This window comes from Brachionichthys hirsutus, chromosome 14, assembly GCF_040956055.1.
Source record: "Brachionichthys hirsutus isolate HB-005 chromosome 14, CSIRO-AGI_Bhir_v1, whole genome shotgun sequence".
Lineage (NCBI taxonomy): Eukaryota > Metazoa > Chordata > Actinopteri > Lophiiformes > Brachionichthyidae > Brachionichthys > Brachionichthys hirsutus.
Window position 1 is genome coordinate 2,308,376 of NC_090910.1, and position 16,752 is coordinate 2,325,127.

The 16,752-nt window shown below is 47.0% G+C and overlaps 1 protein-coding gene across 1 annotated transcript in view; it reads right to left on the reverse strand.

The window, feature by feature from the left end:
• Window positions 1-12,932: 12,932 nt before the first annotated feature.
• Window positions 12,933-16,752, reverse strand: part of kcnh2b (potassium voltage-gated channel, subfamily H (eag-related), member 2b) — a 160,206-nt gene continuing 156,386 nt past the window's right edge. The window contains exons 21-22 of the mRNA XM_068747953.1: window positions 16,622-16,723; window positions 12,933-13,313 (exon numbers count right to left, since the gene is read on the reverse strand). Coding sequence (XP_068604054.1) covers window positions 12,933-13,313; window positions 16,622-16,723 — 483 coding nt within the window. The remainder of the gene's footprint in view (window positions 13,314-16,621; window positions 16,724-16,752) is intronic.

The window sequence follows — 16,752 nt, forward strand, 5'->3', positions numbered from 1 at the left end:
TACACCATCAATATAATAGACAAGACAAAGATAGACATTTTCTAATTTTTATTCAATAATTCATTTATGTTTGTGAATTTTATCGCTCTAAATTGTCAATACAGTATGTGTGGCGACATGTTCAGGGTGCACCCCCGCCGCTCGCCCACAGCCAGCGGTGATAGGTGCTGCAACACCTATGACCTGCAAGGCGTGGGGGGGCGGGGGTGCACGATGCCGGGCCGTGAATGGTTGTCTGTGTGGCGACATGTTCAGGGTGCATCCCCGCCTCTCGCCCACAGCCAGCGGTGATAGGTGCTGCAACACCTATGACCTGCAAGGCGTGGGGGTCCGGGGTACACGGACCTGATCGTCTCACCGAAAAGACTTGGATGGGTCTTCGGATTTCTTTGACCTCCGAAAGAGGCCACAGAAAGACCTGAAGACCCGAACAAAAGCGTTGCTCTTCTGTTTCTTTGTCTTCTCCAGACATGTCACCAGCATGTCGACGACCAGCGTGTAAATTGGCACTTTCTTCCCCATCAGGATCATGCAGACTGTCCATGTGTCGTCCATCAGTTTGCAGAGCTTCTTATGGACAGCTTTGGCGAGCTCTTTGACCTGTTTCAGGTTCATCTCCAGAGAGATGCTCGACTCCTGCATCCTGGCGACTAACAGACTCGTCATCAGCTCGGTCATTTCCGTCATGTCCGTTATGTCAACGTTCGTCCCCTGGAAGATCCTTGAGAAGAGCACTGTGACAATACAGCGGCACCGCTTCTCCAAGTCTTCAGGCGACGCTGCTGTTTGGACGTCACACCTCTCTTCAGTGGGGAGATCTTCCTCTTCCACAGGCACCAAAGGCACCCCTTCCATGATGGCCGGGGCCTCTGGTGGCTCTGGAAGAATTTCCTTTTTCCTTTCTGTGGGTTCACAGACGACATTTTCTTGGACGACGGCATCGGCGGCATTTTTAATGGAACATCGCACGTCGTCTGGAGGAATAAAATCTCCCACATTCACTGCCGGCACTTCCTTCGCTTTCTTCCTGCAGAGGAATTTGCGGACCTTGGGTGCAAATCTCTGGAGGAGCACCTTGAAGTGCAGCAGTATCCTCAACCAATTGTTCCCGGGATTTTTGAAGACACGCGGCTCACTTGCTTCCGGCGTGTTCGCAGTTTTTACGGGGCTGCTGTGTGACGAAGAGCATAAGCTCTTCATCACCTCGTTGGATAAAAGCCGTGACATTTCATACGGTGTCGCGACCTCAACGACCTCTGGAACACCCATTGTAAAGGCAAGGACCGGTGGAATCACGTCTTGCAGCGCTTCCTGGACTTGCTGGTGTGCAACAGCAAAGCCGGTCCCTGACGTTTTTGCTTTCAGGGGAGAACTGGGAATCTTTTCAAGCAGTTCTGGAGCTTTTTCCAGAACTGCTTGACGCACATCATCAGTTACGACTTGAACTAAATCTGTGAACAAATTCCCAAGCTGTGCGTCAGTATTCGGATCAAAGGTCCCTGACTGAAGACCCTCCCACTCTTCCTTGGTGAGATTCCCAAGGAATCCTGTGAAAAGCTCACCGAGCTGTAAAGTGGATTGTGCATGGAGGGCCAGAGCCTTGTCCTCGGAGTTCTGTGGTGATGCTTGCATCTCCGTAATTGTCGTTGATCTTTGGTAGATACCTGAGAGTGTTCGTGTGTTTGTATATATAGGTTTCCTCCAGATGACTTCAACAGCACATCAAAGTGGAATATCACCATACACATCAATAGGTAACCCTTTGATGTGCACCCCCCCCGCCACCATCAAAGACAATAGTATGACACGTTACATCAAAGACAATAGTATACATCAAAGACACAGTAACATAGCATGGCAGCAATTTCATCACAAACATGGTCCCAAGAAAACTCTGATCTTGATTCCCATTTACAAACAAACAATCTCATTTTTAAATGCTGAAGTCTCAAAACAAAAAAACGAGAACACACTCATCAGAGGGCTTCTTGGTTAAATATGAATGAATGCTATAATAATAAATTAATTTAACATGCTGATCAAAATATCTGTATCAATTCTAATGAGTGTTTGTCGCGTGTGTGAATATATTTCCATGCAAACACATCCTTTTCTTCTCATGCCCGTTGCCTGTGACCTGCAGGTGTCCTCCAGTGCTGCAGATGGCGCTGTTCATTCTGACATCATCCTGACCTTGTACTATCTATCAGTGTAGTGGATTTTCATTGGGACAGCTAGTGCTGCCAAACCATATAAAACATGTCAGAGAACCCGATGCCTGATTTACGCACTGAAACAGATCCGTGACGATTTCACAGGTTCTCCAGAGAAAATAGTAAAACCGCTTGATCTCAATCCTCCGTGTAAAGTTACAATTTCAGAGGTGTGTTCAAACTGAGTCAAAGACGAGTTAGACCAGGGGTCCCCAAACTTTTTCCTGTAAGGCCCACATAACGTCTCCCTTCTCTGATGGAGGGCCGGGGTCAGTTTGTACAGGAAAAGTGTGACGATGGCAGGGGGGGGGGGCTAAACATTTATTGTTTTCCAGACAGCCACCAAATAACCAAATAATACAATAAATAATATTTATTATTATATATACCGTATTTTTTGGATTATACGTCGCTCCGGATTGTAGGTCGCACCAGCCAAAAAATGCATAATTAAGAAGAAAAAAACATATATAGGTCGCACTGGAGGATAAGTCGCATTTTTGGGGAAAATTTATTTGATAAAATCCAACACCAAACAACATATAGCACAAAGAACATGCTAACACGTTTACCAAAATATCAGGTTTTATTCCGAATCATGAAATCCAAGGAAATCTTCATCCTCGGTGTCACTTTTGAACAACTCCCCCAACTCGGCAGGTAGACAAGACGCCGCTTCCTCTTCTACGTCGCTTACATCAGACTCGTCGTCAGTTGCAGTTCCAATTATTCCAGCCTTTCTGAATCCCGACAGGATGGTTGCGGTTGTCACTGAAGCCCATGCTTTGTCGATCCATTCAATGACTTCCAGGAAAGTTGCATGGCGCATTCTCCCGGTTGCCGTGAAGCTGTGCTCTCCATCCGTCATCCACTGCTCCCACAGGTTACGCAAAACTGCCTTAAAGCTCCTATTCACGGAGATATCAAGTGGCTGGAGTATTTTGGTTAAGCCTCCAGGGATGATGGCAGGTATGGAGTTGAAAAATTTTAATTTATTTTTTAACTGTGGTGTGATGTGCGCTCTCATGCTATCCATCACAAGCAGAGCTTTGCGTGCTCTAAAGAAGCCATCCGGTCGCTTATTGTAGCACTTTGTAAGCCACAAGTTCATCATTTCTTGATCAATCCACCCTTTCGCGTTCACGGCGATTTCAACTGAGGAGGATTGGATTTTTGGCATGGTTTTTCGTTTGAAAATGACCATCGGTGGCAGTTTTGATCCGTCTCCACAACATGCCAGCACCACTGTGAAGTGTGATCTCTCATGACCAGTTGTAACGATATTCACACTTTTTTGCCCTTTCTCTGCAACACTTCGGCCCATGGGGATGTCAAAAGTGAGGGGGACCTCGTCCATGTTAATAATATGATCCGGTGTCACGTTGTGATCACTTACATGCTTTTCAATGAACGCGCGGAAACTGTCAACCTTGGCTTGGAAGTCCGCTGGCAGTTTTTGGGACAGTGTCGTCCTTGCTCTGATAGAGAGGCGTTTGCGCTGCATGAAGCGGTAACACCAAGAAGGTCCTCCCGCAAAGCCGTTTATATTCACCTCCTTGGCAACCACTTGGGCGCGGAGACGCAACTGCACCGTTGACAAACCTCTCCCAGAAGCACGTTGTTCAAGCACCCATGCGTGAACTCGTTCCTCCAACTGTGGCCACCTAGCTTGTCGCCCGCGATTAGCTTTCTTTGTTTTCTTCATTTCAGTAAGCGTAACCTCCGCTTTTCGCCAGTCCCTTACAAGTTTTTCGCTCACTCCAAACTTTCTTTCTGCTGCTCGATTGCCGTTTTCGGCTCCATATTTCACTATCTGAAGCTTGTAAGCCGCGGAATATGACTTTCTTTTCGGCGACATTTTCAATCAGCCCTTCTAATTGGTGTTTTTAGATAACAGGTGTGACAGATAACTCTGAACCTCCAGAAACCGCGACAGATTCTGACGGGTCACAGAGTTCCCTGTAACACCTGTTATAGAAATGTGTAGGCTACTGTCTCTGCGCTCACAGATTTTGTAAAAAAAGCATATATAAGTCGCTCCGATTTATAAGTCGCACCCCCGACCAAACTATGAAAAAAACCGCGACTTATAATCCGGAAAATACGGTATATATATATATATATTATATTATTACACTATTAATAAAGTAAATAATAACCAAATAACCCTTTCTTCTCAGGAAATAAATATAACACTATTAATAAAATAACCAAATAACCCTTTCCGGGTTCCTCACAGAAAAAAGGTCCATGGAACATAACCTTCCTGGTCGTATGTGATCATCATTAAAATTGTCCCAAACAAAAGGAAGAATGCTTTTCTTCAGAATATTAATATATTCTCCACTATCAATATTATTTTTAGGAAACAAAATATTGAATTAATGACCCCTCTTAAATGCAGCCCATACAATTATTGACCCCCCCACCGGCTACTCATGTTGTATGGAAAGGAAAAAAAAAAAGATTTTATTTTTTTATTTTATTTTTTTATCTGGGATTGTTCAGGGGGGCGGGCCAAATGTGGACCCCTGAGTTAGACTGAAAGAGCTGATTGGACTACAGTATTGGCAATAAACGTGTTTATTACTTCGGAACCAGCTTTTCCTTCCGGACCCGGGTCCTCTCCGTTTCTGGGTCGGGGTCCAGTCGAACTGAATCAGACTGAACCGATCCAGAAACTGGGTCAGTGGGTCATTTTGGCCTGAGGGGTATTTGATCTGCCCCACCTTCAGACAGCAGCATCATCCTGCCCCGTTACCCCCCCCCCCCCCCGTTCTCCTCCATCGGTAGACCGGAGGTGCGGAGCCTGACAGGTATCGGAGCTGCCGTCTCCCGGTCACTCACAGGAAATGCAGCGTGCAGCTTTAGTAAATATCACCGACATACCTGTCAACCTCCAAGGCTCCATGGCCTTACAAACCGTTGATTTTTTCCTTACAAAATACAAAATAACCTTACACCATATATTTTTTTTCAAATGCGTTTATTTATGTACATAGTTGGACATTATTCATTAGGATACAGTTTAATTTTGATATTTTAACTAAACTAAAATAGCCATTAGTAATGCTTGCAATTTAATTTTTTAAATAAGAACAGATATTTCGGGGGAAAAAATCGTTAGCATTTTTATTTTTGTAAACCAAACTTAAGTATCGATCAATGATGCTTGTAATTTAAATTTCAAACAGGGACAGAAAAATACAAACCTTTGCTGGCTTGTGATTGGGAAACATGTTTTTCACGTTTCTTGATATTCGGTGCAGACCGGATGGGACTGTAACAGTTCGTGATCGTGTTCGTAATTCCTACTCTGCAGAGAGTCAGTGAAGGCATCCAGGGAGGAGGGGCGGGGTGTGTGTGAGCGTGGAGGGGGTGAGAGAGACGGGAGAGGATATCTGTTCTGTTAGCGGCGGGGTTACCGATTAATAAAAGCTTGTTCTGAGACCCATCTCGTCCTTGTTTCAGCGTCTGACGGACGCTACAAATTTGCGTTTTCCTGTACAGATGTTCTTGTACGCCGTACACGTCTTAGAATGCATAAAAACCGTTCTTTGTACGGCAAAAACGTACTGGTTGACAGGTATGGGATCTACACCGTCCACACGGTGATCTGGATCAGCACCAGAAGGTTCTAGATCAGACATGGGCAAACCACGGCCCGTTATGCTTTTCAATACGGCCCGCCGAACTTGTCCAATGACCAAAAAATTCAAAATCATAACTTTCATTTTGTCCCTGCAATACCCGTGTTTGACCAGCAGATGGCGCACTGACCATCGGTGGCTTGTAGCGTATTGCTCTGCTTTTAGTTTCGTTTCCCCCATTGCTGGTGTCCCGTCCCCCGTCACAAGACCCTGAAACAGCACCGCAGGAGCTGCAGCTGGAACTGATCGATCTTCAGTCCGACTCCGCCTCAAAGGATACTTATCCTTTAAGTCTCTTAACCTGAATGACTTTTATGCCTCACTTAACGAAGCCACGTTTCCAAACCTCCGGAGGACGGCACAGAAGGTGCTGGTGTTGTTTGGCTCGACCTCCGTGTGTGAGCAGACGTTCAGCGTCATGATCAATAAAGCGCGTCACAGATCCAAGTTAACGGACCAACACCTCAGATCTATCCTGAGAATAGAACAGCAAAAATAACTCCAGACTTTGATGCACTGGCAAAAAAGGGAGACCAATAACACTGTTCCCACTGAAATTGGTGAGTTTCTATGTTCTGTTATGAAAGAAAATGCATCTGGAAAGTTTGAACGTGCGTCTTTTGATGAAGTGCGCATTTATGCACAGCAGTGGAACAACAATGAGTGCAGCAGGAATGATTGAGATTTAGTATTTCGTCTTTTGATATGTTTTGAATGTTGAAAGTGATCATCTTTTTTCAATAAATGTTGGTTTATTTAACTTTACGCCTTCAAGTGAAATTTATTAAAAACAGATGCAATCACCAGGTTTGACAGATCACAGTGTCTGTGCTATTTTAATCTATTTACATTTCTCCTCACACTGTTGTTCTATTTTAATCTATTTACATTTCTCCTCACACCTTTGTGCCAAAATATGTGTAAATGCTGCATCTTGCATATTCATTGTGACAAACGTACTACCTGGATAAAGGCTATTTTGCACATTTGAAAGACGCAGTTCTTCGTACACACTGTTAGTATATCTGGTTGTACATTTATCTGTGTGTGTACTGTGCTATGAGGTTTGCACACTACACGCAGCGCTTTAGTATATCCGGGCCAAACACTCATCCAAATGCTCCTGGCCCGGCCCCTCTGTCAAAATTTCAAACCCAATTTGGCCCGCACGTCAAAAGGTTTGCCCACCCCTGTTCTAGATTGTTCTCTTTATACACCAACCATGAAAAGTCAAAGTGAATCAGAGTCGATGTATTTTTAACTGATTCCTGAATCCGTAAATGGGTTTTAATGTTAAAATGTAATATTTGTTACTGACTCCATTCTGGATCCGATCCAGATGAGATGTGGTGGTGAGATAGAGCCCCCCCCCCTACATTCTATAAACATAGGTCAATAATCAACTGAGATATTGAGGCTCCATTGACTGCAATGCTACAGAAAATTTCAAGCTGATCCAGAATAGAAATAGAAATCTTTTAATGTCATTGTACGTTGCACAGCTAAATTAAAATGGAATACAATCCCTGGTAGCAAACATTCACACATCCAACCACAGAAGAGAAAATAAAATGATAAAAAAATGAGTACCGGTATATGCAAATCATTTAAAATGAACCCTGTGCTGCATTCAGGGTCATCACTGCCGGCGGATAGAAGCTGTTCTTGGGTCTGTTTGTCCGAGCTTTGATGCTCCTGGACCGTCTGCCTGATGAACAGACTGTGGCCGGGATGGAAGGAGTTCTGAGCCCTATTTAGACACCAGCAACCGTGCAGTTCCTCCAGTGGGGGGTAGGTGCAGCCGACGGAGACCCTCTGGAGCGCCTTTTTCTGTGCTGCTGCTAAACCAAATCCAGTACGTTAAAATGCTCTCAATAGAGCAGCGGTAAAAGGACACCAACAGTTTCTGTGAGATGTTGTTCTTCCTGAGCGCAGAGTCTCTGCTGGGCGTTTTTCAGCAGCACAGCGGTGTTTGCCCCCCAGGTCAGGCCCTCCTCCATCCGGACCCTCAGGAAGCGGAAGTCTAATGGTAGTATGTCTGTTGTGTTCTTCCTGAAGTCAATGATAAGCTCCTCGGCCTTAGATGTGTTTAGGAGCAGGTTGTTCTCCTCGCACCATACCGTCAGATGCTCCGCCTCCGACGGGCAGCATGCAGAGTAGTGGCCACGGCGTCCTCTGTGGATCTATTCGCCCGGTAAGCAAACTGGTGTGGGTCCAGGAGGGGTGAAAGGAGTCCAGTGATCAAAACACGTCATCACCACCGGGGTCAGGGCTACCAGCCGATAGTCATTAAGGCCACTGATCCTGTGTTTATTGGGCAGGGGGACTATGGTGGAGGATTTTAGGCAGGTAGGGACACTAGACTGGGACAGGGACTGGTTGAAAATCCTGGTCAGGACTCCAGCCAGCTGGAACGCCTTTTAGCACCCGACCAGAGACACCATCGGGTCCAGCAGCCTTCCTCGGGTTAACGGCCCGCAGAGCGCACCTCACCTGAGGTTCCTCCACTGATAAGGCGGGGCTGCTAGGGTGTAGCCGAGTCAGGCGGGTCCATTCCAAACCGAGCAAAGAAGAGGTTCAGCTCCTCTGCCAGTGAGACGGTCCTGTAGTTGGTGAGGTGCTGGACACCTGTCTGCTGTTATTGCTGTCCAGGTGGTCCAGCTGGTCCTCGATCCTCCTCCGGTAGTCCGCCTTGGCCTCCCTGATGCCTCTCCTCAGGGTGGCTCGGGCCGTTCTGTAGAGGGTCCTGTCACCAGACCTGAAGGCGTCGTTTCTCTCTGACCTGCCGGGTCATGCAGGGCTTCTGGTTGGGCTCGACCCGGGTGTGTTCATCTACTGTGACCATGTCTGTGCAGGTCTTAATGTAGCACAGGACACTGTCCACTGTCACTGGCGACTCATCCGGGGTGTACCCCGACCAGCAAGGCGGATCGGCGGCTGGATGGGTGCTGTGGGGCGACAGCGCCACCCACTGGCCCACAGAGGAAGTTGTTGCTGGAAATATTATCTCCATCGATGCTGTGAATCCAACAGAGCGCAGACAGAGCATGCATTGGAGCTCTCACCCAAATGGCATAGGAATCAGTCCCGACACCCTCGACAGCTTCCAAAGAGGTTTATTGAAAGAAATATTTTGAAATGTTATAAAGTTCAGCCATTAATAATGCTGTGACACAATCAGAACCTGAAGCGGTACCATTTCCCACGTATCAATAACAATCAGTAGCTCCAGAGAGCTCTCGCCATGAAGGAGGTTTCAAAGCATCTGCTGCTTTTTGTGACATCACAAAGACTATTCCTCTTTCATTGTGACACGCTGAATCGGTGCCATGCCCTGAGAAGTCAGGCGTGACTCCACGGCTGTTTGCAGATGTTCAGCTGAAGTGTCTCGTATTAGAGGTGCCTTTAATTTAACTTTCCAACCCAATGTGGTCCAGGTGAGAAAAACCAAGTGCCCCTTTGATACTTGGGGAAATGGTTCTGCTCAGGAAGGCCCCTCAGGCATCGCTCAGTGACACAGTGGTCTGAAAACGAAGATACAAATACTATCATAGGATCTAGGATTGCTATATTTGTAGCTATTCAGTGGCCATCTATTCCATGACCCAGAATATATATGAATAACTCTTCCGTAACTTGGAAGAATTCAGTATTTCACTCTACACACACTTTGCAAGCATATAGCAACAATCTGCCGCTTTGCACATCCGACCCCCCCGATGCTGGATGACTTTCAGCACAGCATGCAATAAAAATGTGCACAATTATTAAAAGTCTTTCATTTCATCATCGTCATCATCGTCATCATCATCATCATGTCTGCATTTGGCCGTAGACAGCTTGATCCAAATCAGACTTTCCTCACTAAGGTGATTGTTTCTATAGAAAGTCGAGCATATTTTCCTTTATAGTATTTTGCATTTCAAAGCATGCCAAAGAAACGTTTTCAGTTTCTGCATAGTGCTGGCTATACAAGTGCCAAAAGGTTTTTAAAGTAATTAAATTGTGTATGTACAGACAAGGAGAGACGGAGCAGATTTGAAGTGTAAACTGTAGGGACCCCCCCCCCCCCCTCAGGAAGAGCTCAAAATATCTACAAATACAGGACTCAAATCTGTTGGAACTCAGAGAAAGTTAAAGAGCTGAAAAAGCTCAGCAGTATGGACGAGCCATGGCGTGTGTGTGTGTGTGTGTGTTCATACATGCAAAGGGGGGAAGCCCTTTACCTGAACACCCACCCCCCCCACACCCACACCCACACCCGTTCTTCCACCATTAAAATGTGCTCTCTAACGTTGTGTATTTCACTCCTGCCGTGTTCCAGGTGAACTAAGACGCCACCAAACGACTACATTCTAGTCCTGACTGTAAGGAGAGTTCAGGCCACGAGGTGACTGTCATGGAACACGAGCAACACTCACGCTACAGTGTGAGGGGGCCCACCTCGGAAACCCAGATTCAGACCGGTCGTCCTGGCAACGACCGGCGGGGACCAGCAAATAAAAGCCAGCAGGAAGAAGACAGTGGCTTTGACCAGTGTGGGAGAGTCCAGCACAGGGATGGGCAAACTACGGCCCGCGGGCCACGTACGGCACACTGGCCGTTTTAATCCGGCCCACCGAAGGGGTCAAAAATATATGATTGAATACACTTTTATCATAATTAAACCTCATTCATTTGACCTTTTCCCTGTAATGCGACCTGTAAAAGGCTAAATCCTTTCCTGTAACGGCTTTTAACCCGCGGGACAAGAAGGTTGCCACCCCCCCCCCCGTTCTAGCAGCAACACGTGGTCGTCATTCATCTCAAAGCAGCTGGAACCACTTCCTGCTTCACGCTCGGGTCAAAGCGGAGGTCGTTACATTGACCAATCAATGACCGGGTTCAGCCTTTTAACTGACGCCAATCAGTAACAATGGACCAATGGCTGCCCAGCCTTCGCTAGCAAGCTTCTCAATAGGACTTACTGACTTTAGTAGAAAACTGGGTCCTCGCTAGAATGTTTCTTGCGACTTTGGTCGGATATATTTATTGATTACTTTGAGTTTGACGTTCGATTCCAGACGTAAATATTTATTACCGTCCAGTGATGCCTCTGACCCACCTGCATAACCTGACTGTGTGCGTTCAGAACAAAAAGTACGTTAAAACAACAAAGTGCTCACCAAACACGTACACTCATAAATATAGAATAAATATTAAGGACGGTCGTACAAACTTAAACCAGGAAGAACGAGGGGTTCGTCCCGAAATCATGAACGCCAGACAAAACGATAAATCATGTCGATACAATCCATAGATAATCAATAATAAATAAACATAACGTCTTAAACCAGCAAGTAGCAAAAACAGTGTTCACAATTGTACATTAAAGGGCAAGTCCACCATGTACCTCTGTTAACATCGAGACATTCTTCCGTCCATCTAATTGGTTGGTTTCGCGTTCAGAGGCAAAGGAAAACGAACTCTCTAACATCAATTCCTGAGTCTTCGTTAAACACCTTGAGAAATAAAGTGCGAAATAGAACTGGAAGCGGTTAAGCTGCTACAAGTCGTTCCTGTTAAAGGACTATTGCGTTGCCTCGTCTGCTGCGACGCTCCATCAGGGGGCGACGCTCTGGGTTCGGGCTAGACCGCCTTCCCCTTCGACTTTCAAAAGGACCAAGGGAAGAACTCTCAGCTTCACGATGAAGACGTATCCGAGCAGCTGCTCGTAGCCCAAACGGCACACTAAGATACATTAATGGTGCATTCAGGTGCCGTCAGAATAACCAGGAACTCGAGCTTCCGGTCTGTCAAAGTTATTGGGATTAAAACCGAATGACAAATTAGACCAAATGTTTCAGTGGTTTGAGGGAATGCGCTGATGCCGCAAAACAATCTGGGATTAAATCACTTTGTCATGTCAAGATTTCAACTTTTCAAAGTTATGAAAATCTCTGCTGCATGCTTTGATCTCCACGGACGTACACGTGCGCCATTTCTGTCTTCCTTACTTTATAAAATTGGGTGTTTGTGTTTGTGTCGTCGCCCTACCGCAGAGAATCAGCATCACCGTCTTAACGTCGGCGGATAAAATCCGCCTGGCGTTAAAGACGCCCGCCATTGACGTCGGAAGCGCGTGACACAAACACGCCTTCAGCCACGTGCTGCAGATTAGAAGCAAAAGGACATGAACAGCGTTGGACCTGGACTCATCACACGCACGAGGACAGGGATTTAAAGCGCGCAGAGAATCGTAGCGCATTCAGCTGGTCGTTGTAAACGGGCAGAGCTTTACATGCGCGTCATGTGACAGGCTGCTGTATACAAGGTAAAAGCATTCCAGGTTCAGGGAAGTGAGGTAGCTAATTCAACAGCGATGAGTAGAGTAACGACCCCCCCCCCCCAACCCCCATGATGCAGGTTGATTTTTGGAAATCCGGCCAGGATCTCAGCTTCTGCGCTTTATCTTCCATTCCAGGTCTCATCCCGTGGAATCAGTCGCTGGGGCTTCCTGCTTGTCAGGACGATCGCCCCCGGTATTTTGGTTGCCCCCCCCCCAGTAATCTTCTGTTTGCGCCCCCTCTGCTGTGAAAGTTTATGATCGCGAAGCTGATTTGTTCTTTGAGAAGACTCATGGCTTTTTACTCTCTGGGTCGCGCCCTGAGGTGCTAACCAACCAATACATTGTGCTCATGGGAAATGGGGGCGCATTGGCTCCGCCTCTTGGGGCAGACCCAGAATCAGAATGGGACGGCAGGTTTCCTGTTAGGCCAGCTAACACTACATCAGTCTATGAGTTCACCAGAAGCCCCACGAACAGACAGGATTTTCAGTGCAAGACTTAAATGGCTACTTGTTTCATTGCAACGTATTCTGTCTGTTGTCGTCAGTAACCCAGTGAAACAGCACAGACACAGCAGTAAAGGGATTCTTCTCAGTGGTCGTGCCCCCCCCCTGTCCATCATAAGGACAGGGGTGGATGTCAGAGGTTCAGCGTTGATGATCCAGCGGCGGGGTGCCCTCGAGGGCGGGTGCAGTCAGTCCCCACAAAGCATCCCACCCCCATCCGTCCATCTCCTTTGTCTTAACTCCCCCCTGGGTCAGAGCTGTGTCTCTGTGGTGTCCATGAGTCCAGGGGTGTCCGTGGTTCCTGGAGGGACAGCCTCCTTTGGTTGTCAGTATCCAGGGAGCATAAACCTGCTCCAGCCCCCAAAGGTGCCGCTGAACCAAAGTCTAGCCCGGCTCCTAAACGTAATCCTGCTGCTGCCCGACCCCCTAAAGCTAACTCTGTTCCTGGACCCACTGCTAGCCCTGTGATGACCCCAGTCCCCAGATGCTGCCCCAGGCTCTCCAGTCCAGAGGAGGGACGCTGGCCCTGGCGGTGGTTGATCAGTGGGGTGTCCCGACGCTCAGGGGAGTCAAGTGGCTTAGCTTGAATCTCACCAAAGCCCAGGGAGTCCAGGATCTGCAGGGAAAGAAAGGTCAGCTCAGGGGGACTGGCTGCTTTCGCTCTTATGACTATTTATAAAAACTGACAAACACTTTTATGACGGCTGATCTACGTGTGACATCGTCTGTGTGTGATGGTGACACTCGTAGTGTATTCATAAATACACAAACTGATGAACCTACATATTCATGTTTCATTAATAAATGAAGCGTAACCAGCACAACTAGTCAAGTTAAGACAATCCATTATAATGTGATTGCTGATGTGATGCATCAGGAACAATATGCATGGTTATGGGTGCGTTCATAGATCATGAGGAATGGATTATGACAAAATACTAGTGTCTAGGCTTGTAGCACCTAGTGGGCATCAGTGGTTGTGCACTGGCTTGGTTCAAGTCTTATCTCAGAAAGAACTATGTGTGTTAGCCTTGCTGGTCAGGAATTCTTTTCTGCTCCCCTGTCATGCGGGGTTCCACAGGGAACCATTCGAGGCCCCTTGCTTTTAACTCTGTAGCTGCTTCCTCTGGGCTGTTTTTCATAGGCCTGGGATGTCATGTCACTGCTATGCAGTCGACACCCAAATCTACATGCCACTGAGGAAAGGGGACACTTCGTCAATTAAGTGGCTGCTACCATGCTTTTCTGAGCCTCAACAAAAACAAAATGGATGTGATGGTGTTTGGTCCTTGTGGCTCCCGCGGCCCCGCCCCCACTTGTCAATATGGGTCCGCTGGCACTGTTTGTGAAGCCCACTGTCTCGGACTTGGGTTTCAAGATTGACAGTGACTTAAGGATCGAACATCAATTTAGCACAGTTTTAGTCAAGTTTCCTCCATTTAAGGCAATTGCGGAAGGTAAGGCCTATTCTTGCGCAGTAACACTTTGAAATATTAATCCACGGCTTTATCACCTCGAGGTTGGATTACTGCAATGTGCTATACTTTGGTATCGACCAGCCCTCCCTTCCACGCCTCCATTTGATTCAGATTCAGACTTCTAACTGGAGCGCGTAAGAGGGATCACACAACACCTGTCCTGGCCGTTCTTCGCTCGCTGCCTGTGCAATCCAGGATTCATTTCAAGATTCTCTTGTTACCCTCGCCGAAGAGGAGGCGAGGGTATTGCAATTGGGTGTGTTTGTTTGTTTGTTTGTCTGTTTGTGTGTCCGAGGGCATAACTCAAAAACTAGTAACCCAATCAACTTGAAATTTTTACACAAGCAAGGTTCTGTCTGTGGCTCGGTCCTCCCCGAGAATGGCGTTGATCCGGATCTGGATTCAGATTCTAGAATAATTTTTACATCTGGAATTGTGCCTGTGCTGTAAACTGCCACTTTAAGAGGGAGGGACACGAATGGCATGATGGGAAAAAGAGTCCAGAAGGAGTCTTGTAGTACGTTCCGGAGCAGCAAGCTAGAGCAGGTTTGGCCCCTCTGATCTGGAAGCCCTGTTTACTGTCTCACAAGATCCAATCGTCTATTGAAGGCGAGGGTCTGCAATCTCTGATTGTCTTTTTCTAGTTTGTCTTCTAATCAGTGAATGGTGGTGCTCCCTCTGTCCTTCTTCAACCCCTACATCCCCGCTAGACACCTCAGGTCGGCAGATCAGTCGCTGCTCGAGGTCCCGGTGTCGAAGCGGAGGTTCAGAGGGCGTTCTCTGTTGCTGCATATCAGGCAATCCCCTTCTCTACCCGCCTTTAGATAGAAACTGAAAGCCCACTTTTATTCACTGGCATTCGAGACGGCGTGAGACTGTGGCCTGTGCATTCTTTATTCTGCATTTATGTTTCCTATTTTTACCCTTGCCGAAGGGGAGGCGAGGGTATTGCAATTGGGTCCGTTTGTTTGCTTGTCTGTTTGTCTGTCCGAGCGCATAACTCAAGAACTAGTAACTCAATCGACTTGAAATTTTTACACAAGCAAGGTTCTGTCCGTGGCTCGGTCCTCCCCGAGAATGGTGTTGATCCGGATCTGGATCCAGATTCTAGGATTATTTTTACATCTGGAATTGTGTCTGTGCTGTAAACTGCCACTTTAAGAGGGAGGGACGTGAATGGCATGATGGGAAAAAGAGTCCAGAAGGAGTCTTGTAGTACGTTCCGGAGCAGCAAGCTAGAGCAGGTTTGGCTCCTCTGATCCGGAAGCCCTGTTTACTGTCTCACAAGATCCAATAGTCTATTGGAGGCGAGGGTCTGCAATCTCTGATGGTCTTTCTAGTTTGTTTGTTTTACGAACGCGCTGCACATCGCGTCTCGCAGCTCAGTTGCTTTGGGTGGTGATTTGGTGTCTTCTGAGGAACTCAACTGAACCTTGATGCTGCAGGCCCCAGCAGCAGGAGCATGGCGCCGTGACCAGACGTGGCTGTCCTCGGATATTCAATGGACTCCTTTGATGCTGCTGCTCTTCACAGAGTCCGTTTCAGCGAACAGCCCCGGGGCGCTTTGCGTTCGCGTCAAACGTTGTAATAGAAGCATGATCTCAATCAGATTGTGTCCTGATAGATATGGCGAGCTTTCGTTGTTCAGAGTAATCTGATCGCCGCCTCAGGGCTGGAGCGTTTAATCTGCAGGGAGGTGATCGTCTCAGATGTTTCAGGCGGAACCTGCTGAGAGCCTCGATGCTGAATGCTTCTTCATTGTTGTTGTGAAATAAATGAGAGGCTGGTTCTGGTCCTTTAGTTCCTAAATCTAACCCTCGCCGAAGGGGAGGCGAGGGTATTGCAATTGGGTCCGTTTGTTTGTTTGTCTGTTTGTCTGTCTGAGCGCATAACTCAAGAACTAGTAACCCAATCAACTTGAAATTTTTACACAAGCAAGGTTCTGTCCGTGGCTCGGTCCTCCCCGAGAATGGTGTTGATCCGGATCTGGATCCAGATTCTAGAATTATTTTTACATCTGGAATTGTGCCTGTGCTGTAAACTGCCACTTTAAGAGGGAGGGACACGAATGGCATGATGGGAAAAAGAGTCCAGAAGGAGTCTTGTAGTACGTTCCGGAGCAGCAAGCTAGAGCAGGTTTGGCCCCTCTGATCCGGAAGCCCTGTTTACTGTCTCACAAGATCCAATAGTCTTTTGGAGGCGGGGCCTGCAATCTCTGATTGTCGTTTTCTAGTTATTTATTGCTCTCATGCTCCACTTATTTATGTTTCGATCTACGCATGTACAGCCCTTTGTGTCCGTTACAGTTCTTTTAAAGTGCCTTGTAAATAAGGTTTAGTTGAGTAAAGAGTAGAATATGTGATATACAACACTTTAGCATGAATTAAAATACTGTGGATTTCAATGTTTTGAATGTTTAGTGACATCATCATATCACCACGTCCACCTGTGACACAGACGTCAGGGTGTCCGTCTTAAGAGGGTTAATAGACTGGACCAGTGTCTCTCCTGGACTTGGTCCTGAGCCGGGACCGGGAGAGAGTGAGGCCTGCAAGCGAGTCTATTCATTGACAGGTC